The 15028-nt window shown below is 43.1% G+C and overlaps 1 protein-coding gene across 2 annotated transcripts; it reads right to left on the reverse strand.

The window, feature by feature from the left end:
- Window positions 1-2150: 2150 nt before the first annotated feature.
- Window positions 2151-14750, reverse strand: prcp (prolylcarboxypeptidase (angiotensinase C)). 2 transcript variants are annotated; one of them, XM_026995690.3, is made up of 9 exons: window positions 14207-14750; window positions 10704-10841; window positions 10445-10546; window positions 10179-10360; window positions 9117-9274; window positions 8611-8780; window positions 5691-5858; window positions 3212-3399; window positions 2151-3047 (listed from the first exon to the last, which is right to left on the reverse strand). In XM_026995690.3, the coding sequence occupies exons 1-9, from the start codon at window positions 14366-14368 to the stop codon at window positions 2849-2851; spliced, it is 1467 nt and encodes a 488-aa protein (XP_026851491.2). In that variant the 5' UTR covers window positions 14369-14750; the 3' UTR covers window positions 2151-2848. The 2 variants fall into 2 exon arrangements, with proteins under 2 accessions (XP_026851491.2, XP_026851492.2); XM_026995691.3 differs by lacking the exon at window positions 14207-14750 and adding an exon at window positions 12337-12490.
- Between the last annotated feature and the right edge of the window lie 278 nt (window positions 14751-15028).

Raw genomic sequence — 15028 nt, forward strand, 5'->3', positions numbered from 1 at the left:
AGTTTCTATGGCCACATAAAGGGCGAGAGGATCAGAGGAGGGGTAGAGGAGAGAGGGAACTGCATTACATTAAAGAAAAGAGAGCAAAGGAATTCTTGTCCACTTGAACTTCCAAAGACGTGCAAATCTACTACGTGTGTACTGTGTGGGGAAATACATCTGAAACTTTGAACATTCAGCAATATTTTCACTTGAATATAAAACATATCCAAAGACAACAGGTCACTGTAGCCCATATAACACAAGTTATTAAACGGGAAGAAAAGCATAACCAAGGTCAAACAGAGGTGAGCGCACGTCTGCGCGTGAGAACAAACGAGGCAACAACATTCATCTTTCCGCTTTCGATTCACGGCCCTGGAAAGCTGCTTAAGCAAACGTTCCTTTGTAAAAGTGTATTGTTCCGTTATCGTTACACAGTGTGCTGCCTGCCCTTTGACCTGGGATTTTACAAACACAGCACACCCACCCCACTACTTTGCTCCGCCCCCAAATCCCTCTGCATCAACCTCGGCTGTCAAAGCAAGTTACCCCCCTAACTCTCTCTCTCTCTCTCACACACACACACACACACACACACACACACACACACACACACACACACACACACACACACACACACACACAATCTCTTCTTGCTAGTGTGTGGTCTGTATTAGCACAGGCTGGACACAGGCAGGTCCACACAGTCTGGGTCAGCAGAATCCTAATAACAAATGGAAGTGTCCAGAAGGAAAAGGAACAGCAAAATTAATGGCAGCAGCAAACATTCCTGAAAACACAGAGATACGGTCACAACAACAACGGCATCACAGCACTGCTCCGTATCTTCAGAGAGAAACCAAATGACCATATTCAGGTGTGTCCAGGAAGATAGATATTTCCAGTCTTGTTAACTTACACCCGTACTCCATCAGAGACCTCTATAAAAACTTACTGTCCCAACAGGAGACAACAGCATCACCCTAAATATTCATGCATTAGGACATCTGCAGTACTGTGATCAGGTGCAGTTCTCCTGGATACATGTCTCAGGCCTTAGAATAGTTACTCCACCCTTGTACGCCAACCCTCATGTGCTCACCAGCCCACCTGAGCAGAAGACTCAGATCCAGCACTGCGATGCTAGCACAGGCGTGTACGGCTCCCCACAGCGGAACCTAGCGAGTCACTGCATGGAGGAGCAGCAGTCCTGCAGACCTCCAACGTTCCACTATCCACGACTATTCCCCATCCATTACTTTATCCCAGTCAACCTCCCTCCATCTCCGACGCGTCAACCCTGTGCTCCATCCCTCGAGCGAGCCAAGCCCTTCCCTGGGCCCAGCCTGGAAGATTAATAACGCTGACAGCAGGAGCCGGTCTGCCAGAGACGAGGGATGCGGAGGTACGAAGATTTGGAGAGGTTGGAGTTACCAGGGATGAACCGGAGTGTGAAGTCCTGCAGGCTCAGCTGCACAAGTCACGGTCCTGCACTGTCCCGCTTTACACCGCCTGCCTCCTGCCAGCACAGTCAGAGCCTCTTTATTGCCCAACGCTGGGGACTTTTATTAAATCACACAAGAGCGACTGCCGAGGAAGAACAGGAAATGGAACCATCCCTGCAGGACTCGAGTCACTACAGAAGCTCTCCGTTGGCTATGATGTCATTTGTGTGTGTGTGTGTGTGTGTCTGTATGTGTGTGTAGTTTTTTTACTTTTCAGATTACATTTGTCCCGGAATTAAATTAAGCATGTTCTAACACTTTGCTTTAGTACATCATCTGCAATAAAATGACTTCAGTACTCTCACATACAAGAAACTATATGAGGATCAACATCTTTTCAAGAAGGTTAGGAATCACTACAGTGATTTCAGACAAATGCATTATGCCTCGCCTGTTTGAGTGATCCTTTAAATATTCAACTAACTAATGTTATAAGAATGTTATAAGATGATCATTTAGTGAGGAAATATACAAAGAATGTAAAAGAGCTGTAAAAGAAATGCCCATTATTTCTAAAAAGTATGTTTAGACTTGTCAATGTGAATAAGTGAGACCAGGAAATTAATTCAACACAAGGTTAATGCCATAGCATAGCTCAACATTACAGGAGACCAGAATCACCGACTCACGGACAACAGGATCCCAAGAAGATGTGTGAGATCATCCCAGCAGCTGACATGACTTTAATGACCTTACCACCAGAATCTTAACATCCACGTTACTGAACACTTTTGCTGAACTACAGCCTGCATGGATGGGAGCATCCACTCTTCAACCTTGGCCAGCTGGGTAATGCCCCGGGCAATGGGCCAGGTAATGACCTGAGTAATACCTTGGGTAATGTCCTGAACATATAATTCTTGTAGGAATGAGGCTTTGAGTGAAAAAAGCATTATCCACTTAAAAAAAGTTCCTCAGGAAATTCTGCTGTTTTTCCAGCAGAACTGCACTGCAGAACAATATTTTACCCTGATTTTTATTTGATTTTACCCTGATTTTTATTTGATTTCTGTTGAATTAAAGATTGTAACAATGCAATCAAATGTCATTGAAACTTCATAACTTGTGCCATCATATATCAGTATACTTGACATGTTCATACAATTATTTGAATGACTGATTTGACAGGAAAACCTGTTTATTTCTATCAGTTGTTCTAAAACAGATGAAAGAGAAACATTATTTAAGAAAGTCTAATTACATACAAAGCACTTCTGTTTTGGTCAAGCTTACTAAACTGTATTTGGCTCCCAGCGCTTTTGTGCTTATCTTAATAAGCATTTATAAGCATTAATAAGCACTTATCTGTTACCCTATAATGGTTACCCTATAGTGGTTACCCTATACCCTACACCTGTTCCCTATACCTGCTCCTGCTTGATCCACTGCTTGATGTGCTGCAGTTCCAGGGCACGGGCCTGGATAACAGACTGGGGGTCATGCTCATTACTATAGCGGAGGTCAAGGTGATGAGCTCCGTCTGGGATCACTATGGCAACCAGAGAGTCTGAAAGGCTCTTGGTCACACCACCACTCTTCCAGGGGTCCAGGTCTCCATTGCTAAAGTCAGAGTGGAGACAGCACAGTAGAAATGAACATCGACTTCACTGATCACACCAAAAAGCGAGCTCCATTTCCTACGTGCTTTAGAAAAAACACAGAGAATCAGGTGGTAAGTGCTATGTAGGGACCTTTCAGTGAGGAGCACCAGACGTTTGACTCGCCTGAAGATAATGTTGCTGTGGGAGTTGATCTTCTTCCCTCCGTACGCCATGCTGGCCCAGTGTTCCCGCGGCCGTACTCCAAACAGGCCGTAGCACTCGTCGGAGAAAGCCTGCAGACTCCAGGACTGCGGCTCAAACATGTCCTGAATGCCATCTGTGCACATGGGCATCACCATCTCCGTACAGGCCTACGCAGAGGGCAGAAGAGCTGGCATCATGGATGCAGGCAGATCGACACAGCTGTGAGCACTGCGGCACAGTCATTCTGGTGAATCATTAATTCATTACATTAATTACAATGAAATGTAATGCATTATTTTTGGCATTTAAGTCAGTATTATTGATAGAGGTCATTAATACACGTGTGTATACTGTAGAGTCTGTACCGTATACTGTAGACTCTGTACTGTAGAGTCTGTACCGTATACTGTAGACTCTGTACTGTAGAGTCTGTACCGTATACTGTAGACTCTGTACTGTAGAGTCTGTACCGTATACTGTAGACTCTGTACTATATACTGTAGACTCTGTACTGTAGAGTCTGTACCGTATACTGTAGACTCTGTACTGTATACTGTAGACTCTGTACTGTAGAGTCTATACCGTATACTGTAGACTCTGTACTATATACTGTAGACTCTGTACTGTAGAGTCTGTACCGTATACTGTAGACTCTGTACTATATACTGTAGACTCTGTACTGTATACTGTAGAGTCTGTACCGTATACTGTAGACTCTGTACTATATACTGTAGAGTCTGTACCGTATACTGTAGACTCTGTACTGTAGAGTCTGTACCGTATACTGTAGACTCTGTACTGTAGAGTCTGTACCGTATACTGTAGACTCTGTACTATATACTGTAGACTCTGTACTGTAGAGTCTGTACCGTATACTGTAGACTCTGTACTATATACTGTAGACTCTGTACCGTATACTGTAGAGTCTGTACCGTATACTGTAGACTCTGTACTGTAGAGTCTGTACCGTATACTGTAGACTCTGTACTGTATACTGTAGACTCTGTACTGTAGAGTCTGTACCGTATACTGTAGACTCTGTACTGTATACTGTAGACTCTGTACTGTAGAGTCTGTACCGTATACTGTAGACTCTGTACTATATACTGTAGACTCTGTACTATATACTGTAGACTCTGTACCATATACTGTAGAGTCTGTACCATATACTGTAGACTCTGTACTGTAGAGTCTGTACTGTATACTGTAGACTCTGTACTGTATACTGTAGACTCTGTACTGTAGAGTCTGTACCGTATACTGTAGACTCTGTACTGTATACTGTAGACTCTGTACTGTAGAGTCTGTACCGTATACTGTAGACTCTGTACTGTATACTGTAGACTCTGTACTGTAGAGTCTGTACCGTATACTGTAGACTCTGTACTGTATACTGTAGACTCTGTACTGTAGAGTCTGTACCGTATACTGTAGACTCTGTACTGTATACTGTAGACTCTGTACTGTAGAGTCTGTACCGTATACTGTAGACTCTGTACTATATACTGTAGACTCTGTACCGTATACTGTAGAGTCTGTACCATATACTGTAGACTCTGTACTGTATACTGTAGAGTCTGGACCATATACTGTAGACTCTGTACCGTATACTGTAGAGTCTGTACTGTATACTGTAGACTCTGTACTGTATACTGTAGAGTCTGGACCATACACTGTAGAGTCTGTACTGCACACTGTAGAGTCTGTACTGTAGACTGTACCATATACTGCAGAGTCTGTACTGTAGATTCTGTACTATATACTGTAGACTCTGTGCTGTATACTGTAGACTCTGTACTGTAGCCTCTGTACTGTACACTATAGTATCTGTACTGTATACTGTAGACTTTTTTGCTGTATACTGTAGACTCTGTACTGTAGATTCTGTACTGTAGACTCTGTACAATATATTGTAGACTCTGTACTGTAGAGCCTGTACTATATACTGTAGAGTCTGTACCATATACTGTAGACTCTGTACTGTAGCCTCTGTACTGTATACTGTAGACTCTGTACTGTAGATTCTGTACTGTAGACTCTGTACAATATATTGTAGACTCTGTACTGTAGAGTCTGTACCGTATACTGTAGACTCTGTACTATATACTGTAGAGTCTGTAGAGTCTGTACCGTATACTGTAGACTCTGTACTGTATACTGTAGACTCTGTATACTGTAGACTGTATACTGTAGACTGTAGATTCTGTACTGTAGAGTCTGTACTGTATACTGTAGACTCTGTAGTGCAGAGTCTGTATTGTACACTGTAGTCTCTGTACTGTATACTGTAGACTCTGTACTGTAGAGTCTGTACAATATACTGTAGACTCTGTACTACAGAGTCTGTACTGTAGACTGTACTATATAATGTAGAGTCTGTACCGTATACTGTAGACTCTGTACTGTAGATACTGTACTGTATCCCGTGAGGTGATCAGTAGTCATCCTAAGGTTCTACCTGGTAGTACCAGCCCCTGGTGCCCAGACTTCCTGTAGCGGTCTCTGACATGTTGAGACAAACAGCGCTTCCTGTGTAGTTGTAGTACACTTTCACTGCCTGTGATACTCCATGTAACAGCTGCCTGTCTGTCACGCCGCTATCAAACTGGAGATGTGTGCAGACAACCTGGAAATCCAAATTGAATAACATCATTTTAAAACACGCGCACACACACACACACACACACACACACACACACACACACACACACACACACACACACACACACACACACACACACACATACACATACACATACACACACCCACGCAAACACACACATGCACACACTTTCTCTTTCAGCTGTTTTGGGGCAGCCGAGGTTATATATAGGTTATACAGCATAAACATCTATTGCTATTATATAGCACATCTATTTTTTTCTTTTTGTTTTTCATATGAAGTTGTACAGTTCAATATGCACAGAATCAGGGAAAAATTGATTAGGTTCAGTTTCACCTAAAGTTTCTGGAAAAAAATGTCCTGGCCTTTCTGGGGGAATGTAGCAGTGGGATTTATCTGTGGAGAGCTGGCACACACACCACAGTGCTGCAGTGAGTAAACTGTAAACACGCACACACACACTGCAGTGCCGCAGTGGAGAAACTGTCAACACACACACACACACACACACACACACACACACACACACACACACACACACACACACACTGCAGTGCTGTAACCGAGAAACTGTCAACACACACACGCCGCAGTGGAAAAACTGTCAAAACACACACACACACACACACTGCAGTGGAGAAACTGTCAACACACGCACACGCACACACACACACACCACAGTGCTGCAGTGAGTAAACTGTAAACACACGCACACACACACTGCAGTGCCGCAGTGGAGAAACTGTCAACACACACACACACACACACACACACACACACACACACACACACACACACACACACACACACACTGCAGTGCTGTAACAGAGAAACTGTCAACACACACACACACAAAAACACACACCGCAGTGCTGCAGTGAAGCTACTTTGTTTTTTTGTTCTAAAGGTCTATGACACCCACATGATTCTGGCGTCATTAGAAGGGGGTCACACCTTGGGTGTTGAGTGGCTAGAAACTTCAAGAAGAGTGGAGTTAGCAAAGAGTTTGTTGCTAAGGGTTTTGTTTAAGCTCTAAAAGAGAAGGTGGTCTGTGCATGAGGTGGTCTACACACATGTCTCAGCTAAGACTCCCTCCATGACAAAACCTGCCGTGGCTGTGGAAAGCAACCCCTCTCTGCTTTTCAGATGGGATTAGGCTTAAACATTCATCTCCGCCTGCAGATTGCCCTGCTCTAAGCTCCCAGCATGCCTTCCTCACCGTCACTACCATAATCACATTAGCTTTGTCATTAAAAGGCCCTTCTTTGCACCCACTGTCTGAACTGCTTTAAACACCTCTAGGGACTGCATACATTATCAGATTAGCGCAAAAACACTCCAAAATTACTATTTTCAATTTGCCACACCAACAAGTGCTGGAATACAGGAATGACACCTGATTGGATGGTACCTACAGGTCTCTTTCACTCTCTCTTGGGAAACTTAAGAAAATTAATGACATGCTTTTAAACTTTATTATTTTTAAACTTTATTTATTACTCTTAATAACAACTATACCAATTATCAAGATGACTTCTGAAGGTGAAAAAAGCAATTATTCACTGTTCTGATCACTAAAGACACAAAACACATCTGCCATCAGGAAACAATGCATTACCATGACATGTGCACAAGATCCATGTAAACACCTCAATCACAACAATATCCACGTAAACACCTCAATCACAACATCCAGGTAAACACTTCAGTCACAACATTCATGCAAAAACCTCAGTCACAACATCCACATAAACAACTTGATCACAACGTCCACATAAACTCCTCAATCATAACATCCATGTAAACACCTCAATGACACCCACATAAACACCTCGATAACAACCAAAACAAATAGGAAGTAAATTTCAAGAGAAACATAATAAGTGAACTGTTTGAATTAAATGTGCGTCAAATGACATTATTGTCATAGTTGTAGTCACAGTACTGCATTACTGCACCAGTGCAGCTCCAGACAGAACAGTGTGCTCGGACCGCACAGAACCCGAACAGAACCTGCCCAGATCTCAGATCCCAGATCAGTATTTGCCTACAGGAAGCTAACAGGGAAAAGAATAGGGAACTACCAACAGCATGTGATCAAAGAGATCTCAAATTCAACACCAAAACAGCACTTTATGAATATTAATGATGCTTCTTTATGAATATTAATGATGCTTCTGAGGCAAACAAGCAATTATAAAACTTGTGTGCCTCGTCAGCCCAAGCAGTTTGTTGTGAAAGGCATTAACGAGGGTCTTGTTACCCTCACACACAGAGGTGCTCAGTGGTTACTAGGGGATCATTTTTAACATGCCTTACAGGGGCATGGGAAGCACTGATTAATTCGTGATTAAATAATCAATCTTCTACTTTAAAAGAGGTATAACATTCTTGTAAAATACCCCCCCCCCCCATCGCCATCTGTGGGCGTTTGTGCGGATGATCCTGGGGCCAACAAGTTACTCACTTTTCTCTGGAAGCAGTTCCTCAGTGCATTCTGTAATCTATTTTTCCTGCTCACTTTGTTGATTTAAATATATTTTAAATGTGCATACAACACATCTCGCTATGTACATATATAAAAATATAAAGTGCAAAGAACTTGCGATTGTCTTTTTTTACTTGAGCAAGTCACTCAACAAAAAAAACATTCTGATTTACCATCAGCTTTGTAACCGTCAGCTTCTCCGGTTACAAATCCAACTGCTTGTTTTGATAAAGGGCAGCTCGTGAAGGTCGGCTGAGTGTGCAGTACCTTAACCGGCCACCGTGGGAGGTGCTGGAGGAAGTTAGCCTCATATGGATAATCCACCATGGCCAAGTTGACCCAGGTTTCCTGCAGCCAGGCCCTGAAGTCATCCACATCCTGGGGTTTGAGTGGAGCGCAAAGCCCAAACTCCTCAGAAAGCCACTGGAGACCTTCACCTGGTGGCACACAAAAACCCAGAAACAAAGAACAATTATCTGAGGAACTTCACACTGCTCAGTTCCCTGGATGAATCATCTCTCACAAATGCTGAGAAACACCTCATCTCAGTGTCAATGTTCTTGGAAGGATACATTATTTTGAAAGCCTATTATACTAAGAATTAAACAACAAGTCCAAAAATGATTTTTCTGTAAATTTCTGTAATTTCTGAGAAATGTGACACAACTAAAATAATGACTTTTGTTTAAATAGCACCGTGTTAGTCATAATCAGCAGAACACAAAAAGCCTGACGAAGACGTTTGCTCATCAGTAACTTTGGTCCATGCTGACCCGTGGACGACACATTGCTGATAGCCATCCATGACCTCCTGATGGACTTGCTACAGTTGATTCCGCTCTTGGCAAAGTCTTGGGTGACTATTTTGTAGAAATCCCCACAGGGCACCATGTCAGTGAACTGCCAGATTGGGGCAGACGCAGCCAGAGCACTGCGGGAAACGACAACAACAAACAAACAAAAACAACAACAAAGGCTGGTGCTCACTAGTCACAGACTGAGACTGTTCTTGTGAGTGAATGTTTGAGTTGATATTTTCACCCCCATTTCCATTTGTGCTGTTCACTTACTGTTCACAGACACCTGTGGCTTATTTGAAGAATATAGCATAAGAAACCGAGACAGTAATATAAAGGATAACTACACTGGGGTAACTAGCCCTGTAACTACACTGGGGTAACTAGCCCTGTAACTACACTGGGGTAACTAGCCCTGTAACTACACAGGGGTAACTAGCCCTGTAGCTACACAGGGGTAACTAGCCCTGTAGCTACACAGGGGTAACTTGCACTGTAACTACACTGGGGTATCTGGCCTTGTAACTACACAGGGGTAACTCGCCCTGTAGCTGCACTGGGGTAACTCGCCCTGTAGCTGCACTGGGGTAACTCGCCCTGTAACTGCACTGGGGTAACTCGCCCTGTAACTGCACTGGGGTAACTCGCCCTGTAACTGCACTGGGGTATCTGGCCTTGTAATTTCGCTGGGGTAACTTGCCCTTTAACTACACTGGGGTAACTTGCCCTGTAACTACACTGGGGTAACTTGCCCTGTAACTACACTGGGGTAACTTGCACTGTAGCTACACTCAGGTAACTTGCACTGTAACTACACTGGGGTAACTCGCCCTGTAACTACACTGGGGTAACTCGCCCTGTAACTACACTGGGGTAACTCGCCCTGTAACTACACTGGGGTAACTCGCCCTGTAACTGCACTGGGCTAACTCGCCCTGTAACTGCACTGGGCTAACTCGCCCTGTAACTACAATGGGCTAACTCGCCCTGTAACTACAATGGGCTAACTCGCCCTGTAACTACACTGGGGTAACTCACCCTGTAACTACACTGGGGTATTTCATCCTGAGCCAGGCAGCCAGCATTCCCCCATAGGAGCCTCCCACTGCGATGACGGGGCTGTTCTGAGCTCCAGTCACAGACGCCTTCAAGGATTTGATCAACACTGCAAAGTCAGCCAAAGCCTGCTCCGACGTCAGGTAGTTCAGGTACTTGGCATTCTGAAAGACAAAAAAGGTCACATGGTCCTCCGTGAAAGATGACAGCACCATGACCCAAGCTGCAGTCTGCACTGCACAACTTACGCTGTAAGATTCCTCCCCAAAAGGCAGGGACTCGCCGTAGTAACGGTGTTCAGCAAAAACAAGCATGGCTCCCATTTCCTCTGCTACGTCCCACGTGAAGCCCTTTACCACACACACACACACACACACACACACACACAATAAATGTATATTGCTGACACAGTTTTATATGAGGTATTTGCAGTATTTAGTATTTGCACTTTGCATCACTTTGATCTACGTTTAGCGGCCGAGTGAGATCGTTACGTTTGATAATTACAGTGTTGTTACAGAACCACGTGATGTCTCCTTCATTGCCGGTGTAGAACAGAATGGGGCCGTTCTGACGCCAGTGCTGGTCACTGAGAAGGTACCTTTGTTTGAACAGACCATTCTCCAAAAACCCAAAGTGGTCAATCTACAAAAGAATAACGCAGAATATAACACTATTTACAGTCCACACTGCATTTATGAGTTAATTCTCTTATGTATGACTGTGAGAGAACACTGTCTGGCTCTCTGGTCCAGTGGGACCAGAGCTCACATTCACCTCCTGTCAGCCCTGGGTTTGAATCCTGTGTAGGGTAGCTGCCGTCAGTGTTTGTTACAAGGCCACAAATATAAACAGTTAATTTAAGAATACACTCAATCCCAACACTTGGAATTCTGAGTGGCAGATGAATCTTGGAGAAAATTGAGACCTAAATCTCTAACACCTGTAGGTGTAGAATCCATGAGACCAACATCATTAACGCAGGGTGTTCTCATTGGTCACCTGGACTTAAGCTTCATTAATGCTGGGTGTTCTCATTGGTCACCTGGCCCTAAGCCATTTTTGTATTGTCAAGTGGAAAACCTCTGGGGGACTATGGAAGGGTAATTAGGTTCAATTTGTATTAAAATCCAACGCCAGGCCTCAGGGCTTTCACATTAGTTCCGGCTCCACCAGCCCAGGCCGCGTATGCAGTTCTTCCTTCTCTCCACACTCAGGGGAAGTGAGAGGAGAAACTCCAGCAGGGTTCCAAAGCTGCCTGCTGGGTCTTAATGCCCCGCTACTTCAATCTTACCCAATAAATAATGAATGTTCGCTTTTGTGGTCATTTTTATTTATTTATTTTTTTTACATTCTTCTTCCCCTCCCTTTGGAGAAAAAGAGGCAGAAATCTTATGAGCCTGTGACAGTAAAACGATTCCCAGGGCCAAAAGTTTCATTTCCCCCAACAGTCAGATCTTGGCTTTGAGTCAAATAACTGTCACTGGTTTCACAGGCTTTAAAATGTTTCAAACTAAATAAACATTCTCTCAAGCCATGAAAATCTAACCTCAGTGGTGCCATAGTTTTTTTTTCCAAATACATGAAAACACACTTGTTTTAACACATTTGCAAAAAGATTTGCAGTGTACTGAAAGCAAACTAGGTTGTGTTGTGTCTCTCTCCCCAAACACACACATACATCAAAGTCAAACTGGCTTGGAACTCTGGTGACACCTTGTGGTCATTAATAAATTCATAACAGTAAACTATACATAAAATCTCTACAATATAACACACACTGCTCACTGAATCACATGTATCCCCTTAAAGTCCTGTTCATAATGAATAACCTCATAATGGAAACACAGCCCTCATCTCTGCACTGAAGAGCAATAATAATAGTACACACACACTGTGCTGAAGATTAATAACACCAATAATAGTGCTCACACAATCCTTACTTTACTACTTCACTGCATCTTTATTCTGTTAATACTGTAAATATACACATGCGGTGGCACAGGTTTCATTTAAACTTTAGAGGGGACATCACTCACACCACCCACCCTAACACATTACATGAGTAGTGTGAGGGGACATCACTAAAGAATAAATAAATATACAAAACATAATTTCCCAGTATTGAATTAATACCCACCATGTTGAATTACTTCATTTGTGTTCATTTGTTTGCAGCTGGAGTCATATGAACACTGCTAAGATTTGTGTCCTGTGACGAGCAGTTTCATGTTGTTACAACATCCCAAATCTCTCCTCCGAACTTATGTTTCTGTAGTTCATAACCACACACAAAATGTCTGTCTGATGAATCCTCAGGAACAGACGCTAAAGGAAATCCCCTAAAGTTCAAATGATGCAAAAAAAAAAAAAAAAAAAAAAAAAAAGCAGAACTAGCAGTCTGCCAGAAGGAACTACCTAAAAATGGTTTCCTAAAGAATTAAACACAAAAAAATGTTTTTTTGTTTTTTAAAGAACACTTAAGCTTTATTTTATGAAGGCCTGTGTGATGTTTATGTTTGTAATATTCTGTTTTATCAAATGTGTGGGAGTTTTGTTTAAACTTGATTTTGCTCCTCCATTGTTTTTGCTGTTTGTCTCGGTTGTAAACTCTGGTTTATGATCACTAGTCTGGATCAATGAGAACTTCACTTTCCTTTGATGATTTTATAAAAGTTTAAACGTTTTGTAAAATCACTATTAACAATGCATTTAGCAGCATTTTATGTATGAAATTAATGCTATTTAATAAAGTATAAAAAATCTATATCCCTCAAACCATGTGCAATTAGCTGTTTGAAGAGAACTAGCTGGCTCTGGAGTGCTCTGGTGTGCCCTGGTGTGCTGTGGAGTGCCTTGGTGTGATGTGGTGTGCTGTGGAGTGATGTGGTGTGCCCTGGTGTGCTGTGGAGTGCTGTAGTGTGTCCTGGTGTGTGTTAGGTGATGCCTAACCCTGTGGCAGTCTCACATGAGAACTCAATCACTTTTAAACTAATCAAATATTAAGAACTAATATTATTAATATTCATATTAAAATACATATATTTTATGTGTCATATTTAAATGCAACAAATCATATTTAAATACAGCAGGTTCTTTTAGTGGCAGGCTAACCATTCTACAAAGAACCGTGCACAATGGTTTAAAGCCAGCACAACTGCCTGCTACTGATTACAATCCATTAAGAGCTGAACAAGGAAAAAGATCAGGACAATATGGCACAGATCAGGAAATGACATCACACTTCCCTAGGCCCCAGGAAATTAAATTAGCACCATGAAGCCAAAAAGACACTGTTAAACAATTCCTTTCAATCTGATGTGCTCAGGACAAAAGGTAATTGCATCCACAGACCAGACTGCAGGCTTCTTTTTGTTTTAAAGAAGATGGAATTTTTCATTAGCCATTCCCACATCGGGTCAGCAGTTCCCACACAGTGCGAATTGTCAGCATAATTTTTTTATTTTTTTATTTTTTGCTTATTTTCTCCAAAGCTGAGATATGTAAGTAGTTTAATGAAATACTTCATGGATGTGTACTGACTTGAAGCAGACGCAGACAGAGCTTTTAACACTCACTTTCTATTTAAATAAATCCTTCCTGGATGACAGCCAGTATCAGGGAAAGCTCCCCGTCTACAGACACAGAAGTGGAGAAGAGACTGGCCAGAGCATGCAGGAAACCCGCAGAGGAAGCCCAGTCAAACATGATGGACCACGCATATACAGCGAGCCCATGCTGAAGACTCTCAGGCGATTAACAATTTGGCATTCCAGTTTCACTCCGTGGAAGTTAAAAGGAGTTCCGCGTGTAGACTGTGCACGGGTTAATGATATGTACAGCCACAGGCTTCATTACAGGGCACGCAGCTTTGCAGCCACACGCTCCTGCTTCTAGATTTAAGGAAATCTGCAGCAGTTATTGGATCCGTCACGAGTTGCTGGTCATCGATTAGGCTCGTGAGCTGTACCACACGCTGAAATGAAGTGACTAGTTATAAAATAGCTTACCTGCTGATCGAAGTACAAAGTTCTGTAGTACACGCGCTTCGACTCGGAGAAACCTCGCGTGGCTCTCCCTAAAATATGATTGCGCTGGAGCGCGAGCGCACGAGCGCAGCTCATAGTAACGAGCAGAGCCGCGAGACGGACAGGCGTGACCCGGACTGCCATGGCTGAGTGGTGAAGTCCCTCCAAACTCCTCCAAACTCCTCCGAAGCCTCCAAACTCCCCTGAGGACGTGCATACGGAAGGAGGAGGGAACCTGTCAAATGACTTGGAACAGGAGCCGAGATGCTTAAGGGTTGGGGTTATGGACGATAGAGGACCTGTCTACGAACAGTCAGTAGCTGAGATGTTTAAGGACATCAGATGTTTCAGATGTTTCGGTTCTAAGGAGCAGACGTGCAACCAGCCTATTTCATGAAAAATATTCAGACTGTTTCATACATTTTGGCCACTTGTCAAAAAAAAGCGAAATTGGCCGTGTGGACAACGCTCTCCGTTTCTCTAAGACTCCACGTGTTGGACATGGTCAACTCAGTGAGGAAGAAAAGCACAGCGCGTCTTTGCGTGGTCTGTCTGGCCGCCCAATGCCTAGCCACAACAGCGGCACACTTTACGGCCGTCGTGAAGACGTGTTCGGGCACATTTTACAGACTGGGCATATTCATTCGCAATGGCTGCTGGGAGTTGCAGTTTGACTCTTGCTGCTGTTACTCTACACAGATATTAGGCCCTCCACCAGTGTCTTATATCGTCCGACACCAATTTAATGCTTGAATGAGTGTTATTATCTAATATATTAGTAAGAAGAAATTTCAGTGTATAAGA

This window comes from Electrophorus electricus, chromosome 17 (genome assembly GCF_041902795.1).
Source record: "Electrophorus electricus isolate QZ-2024a chromosome 17, ASM4190279v1, whole genome shotgun sequence".
NCBI classification, from domain to species: Eukaryota; Metazoa; Chordata; class Actinopteri; order Gymnotiformes; family Gymnotidae; genus Electrophorus; species Electrophorus electricus.

Bases quoted from the DNA above. Each gene is read 5' to 3' on its own strand.
- prcp (XM_026995690.3), bottom strand. From the start codon at position 14,368: ATGGCAGTCCGGGTCACGCCTGTCCGTCTCGCGGCTCTGCTCGTTACT. The intron at 5,859-8,610 runs GTACTGCACACT...TTGGATTTCCAG, and splicing joins TCCCACGGTGGCCGGTTAAG to GTTGTCTGCACACATCTCCA. The intron at 3,048-3,211 runs GCGAGTCAAACG...CTCTGACTTTAG, and splicing joins CACAGCAACATTATCTTCAG to CAATGGAGACCTGGACCCCT.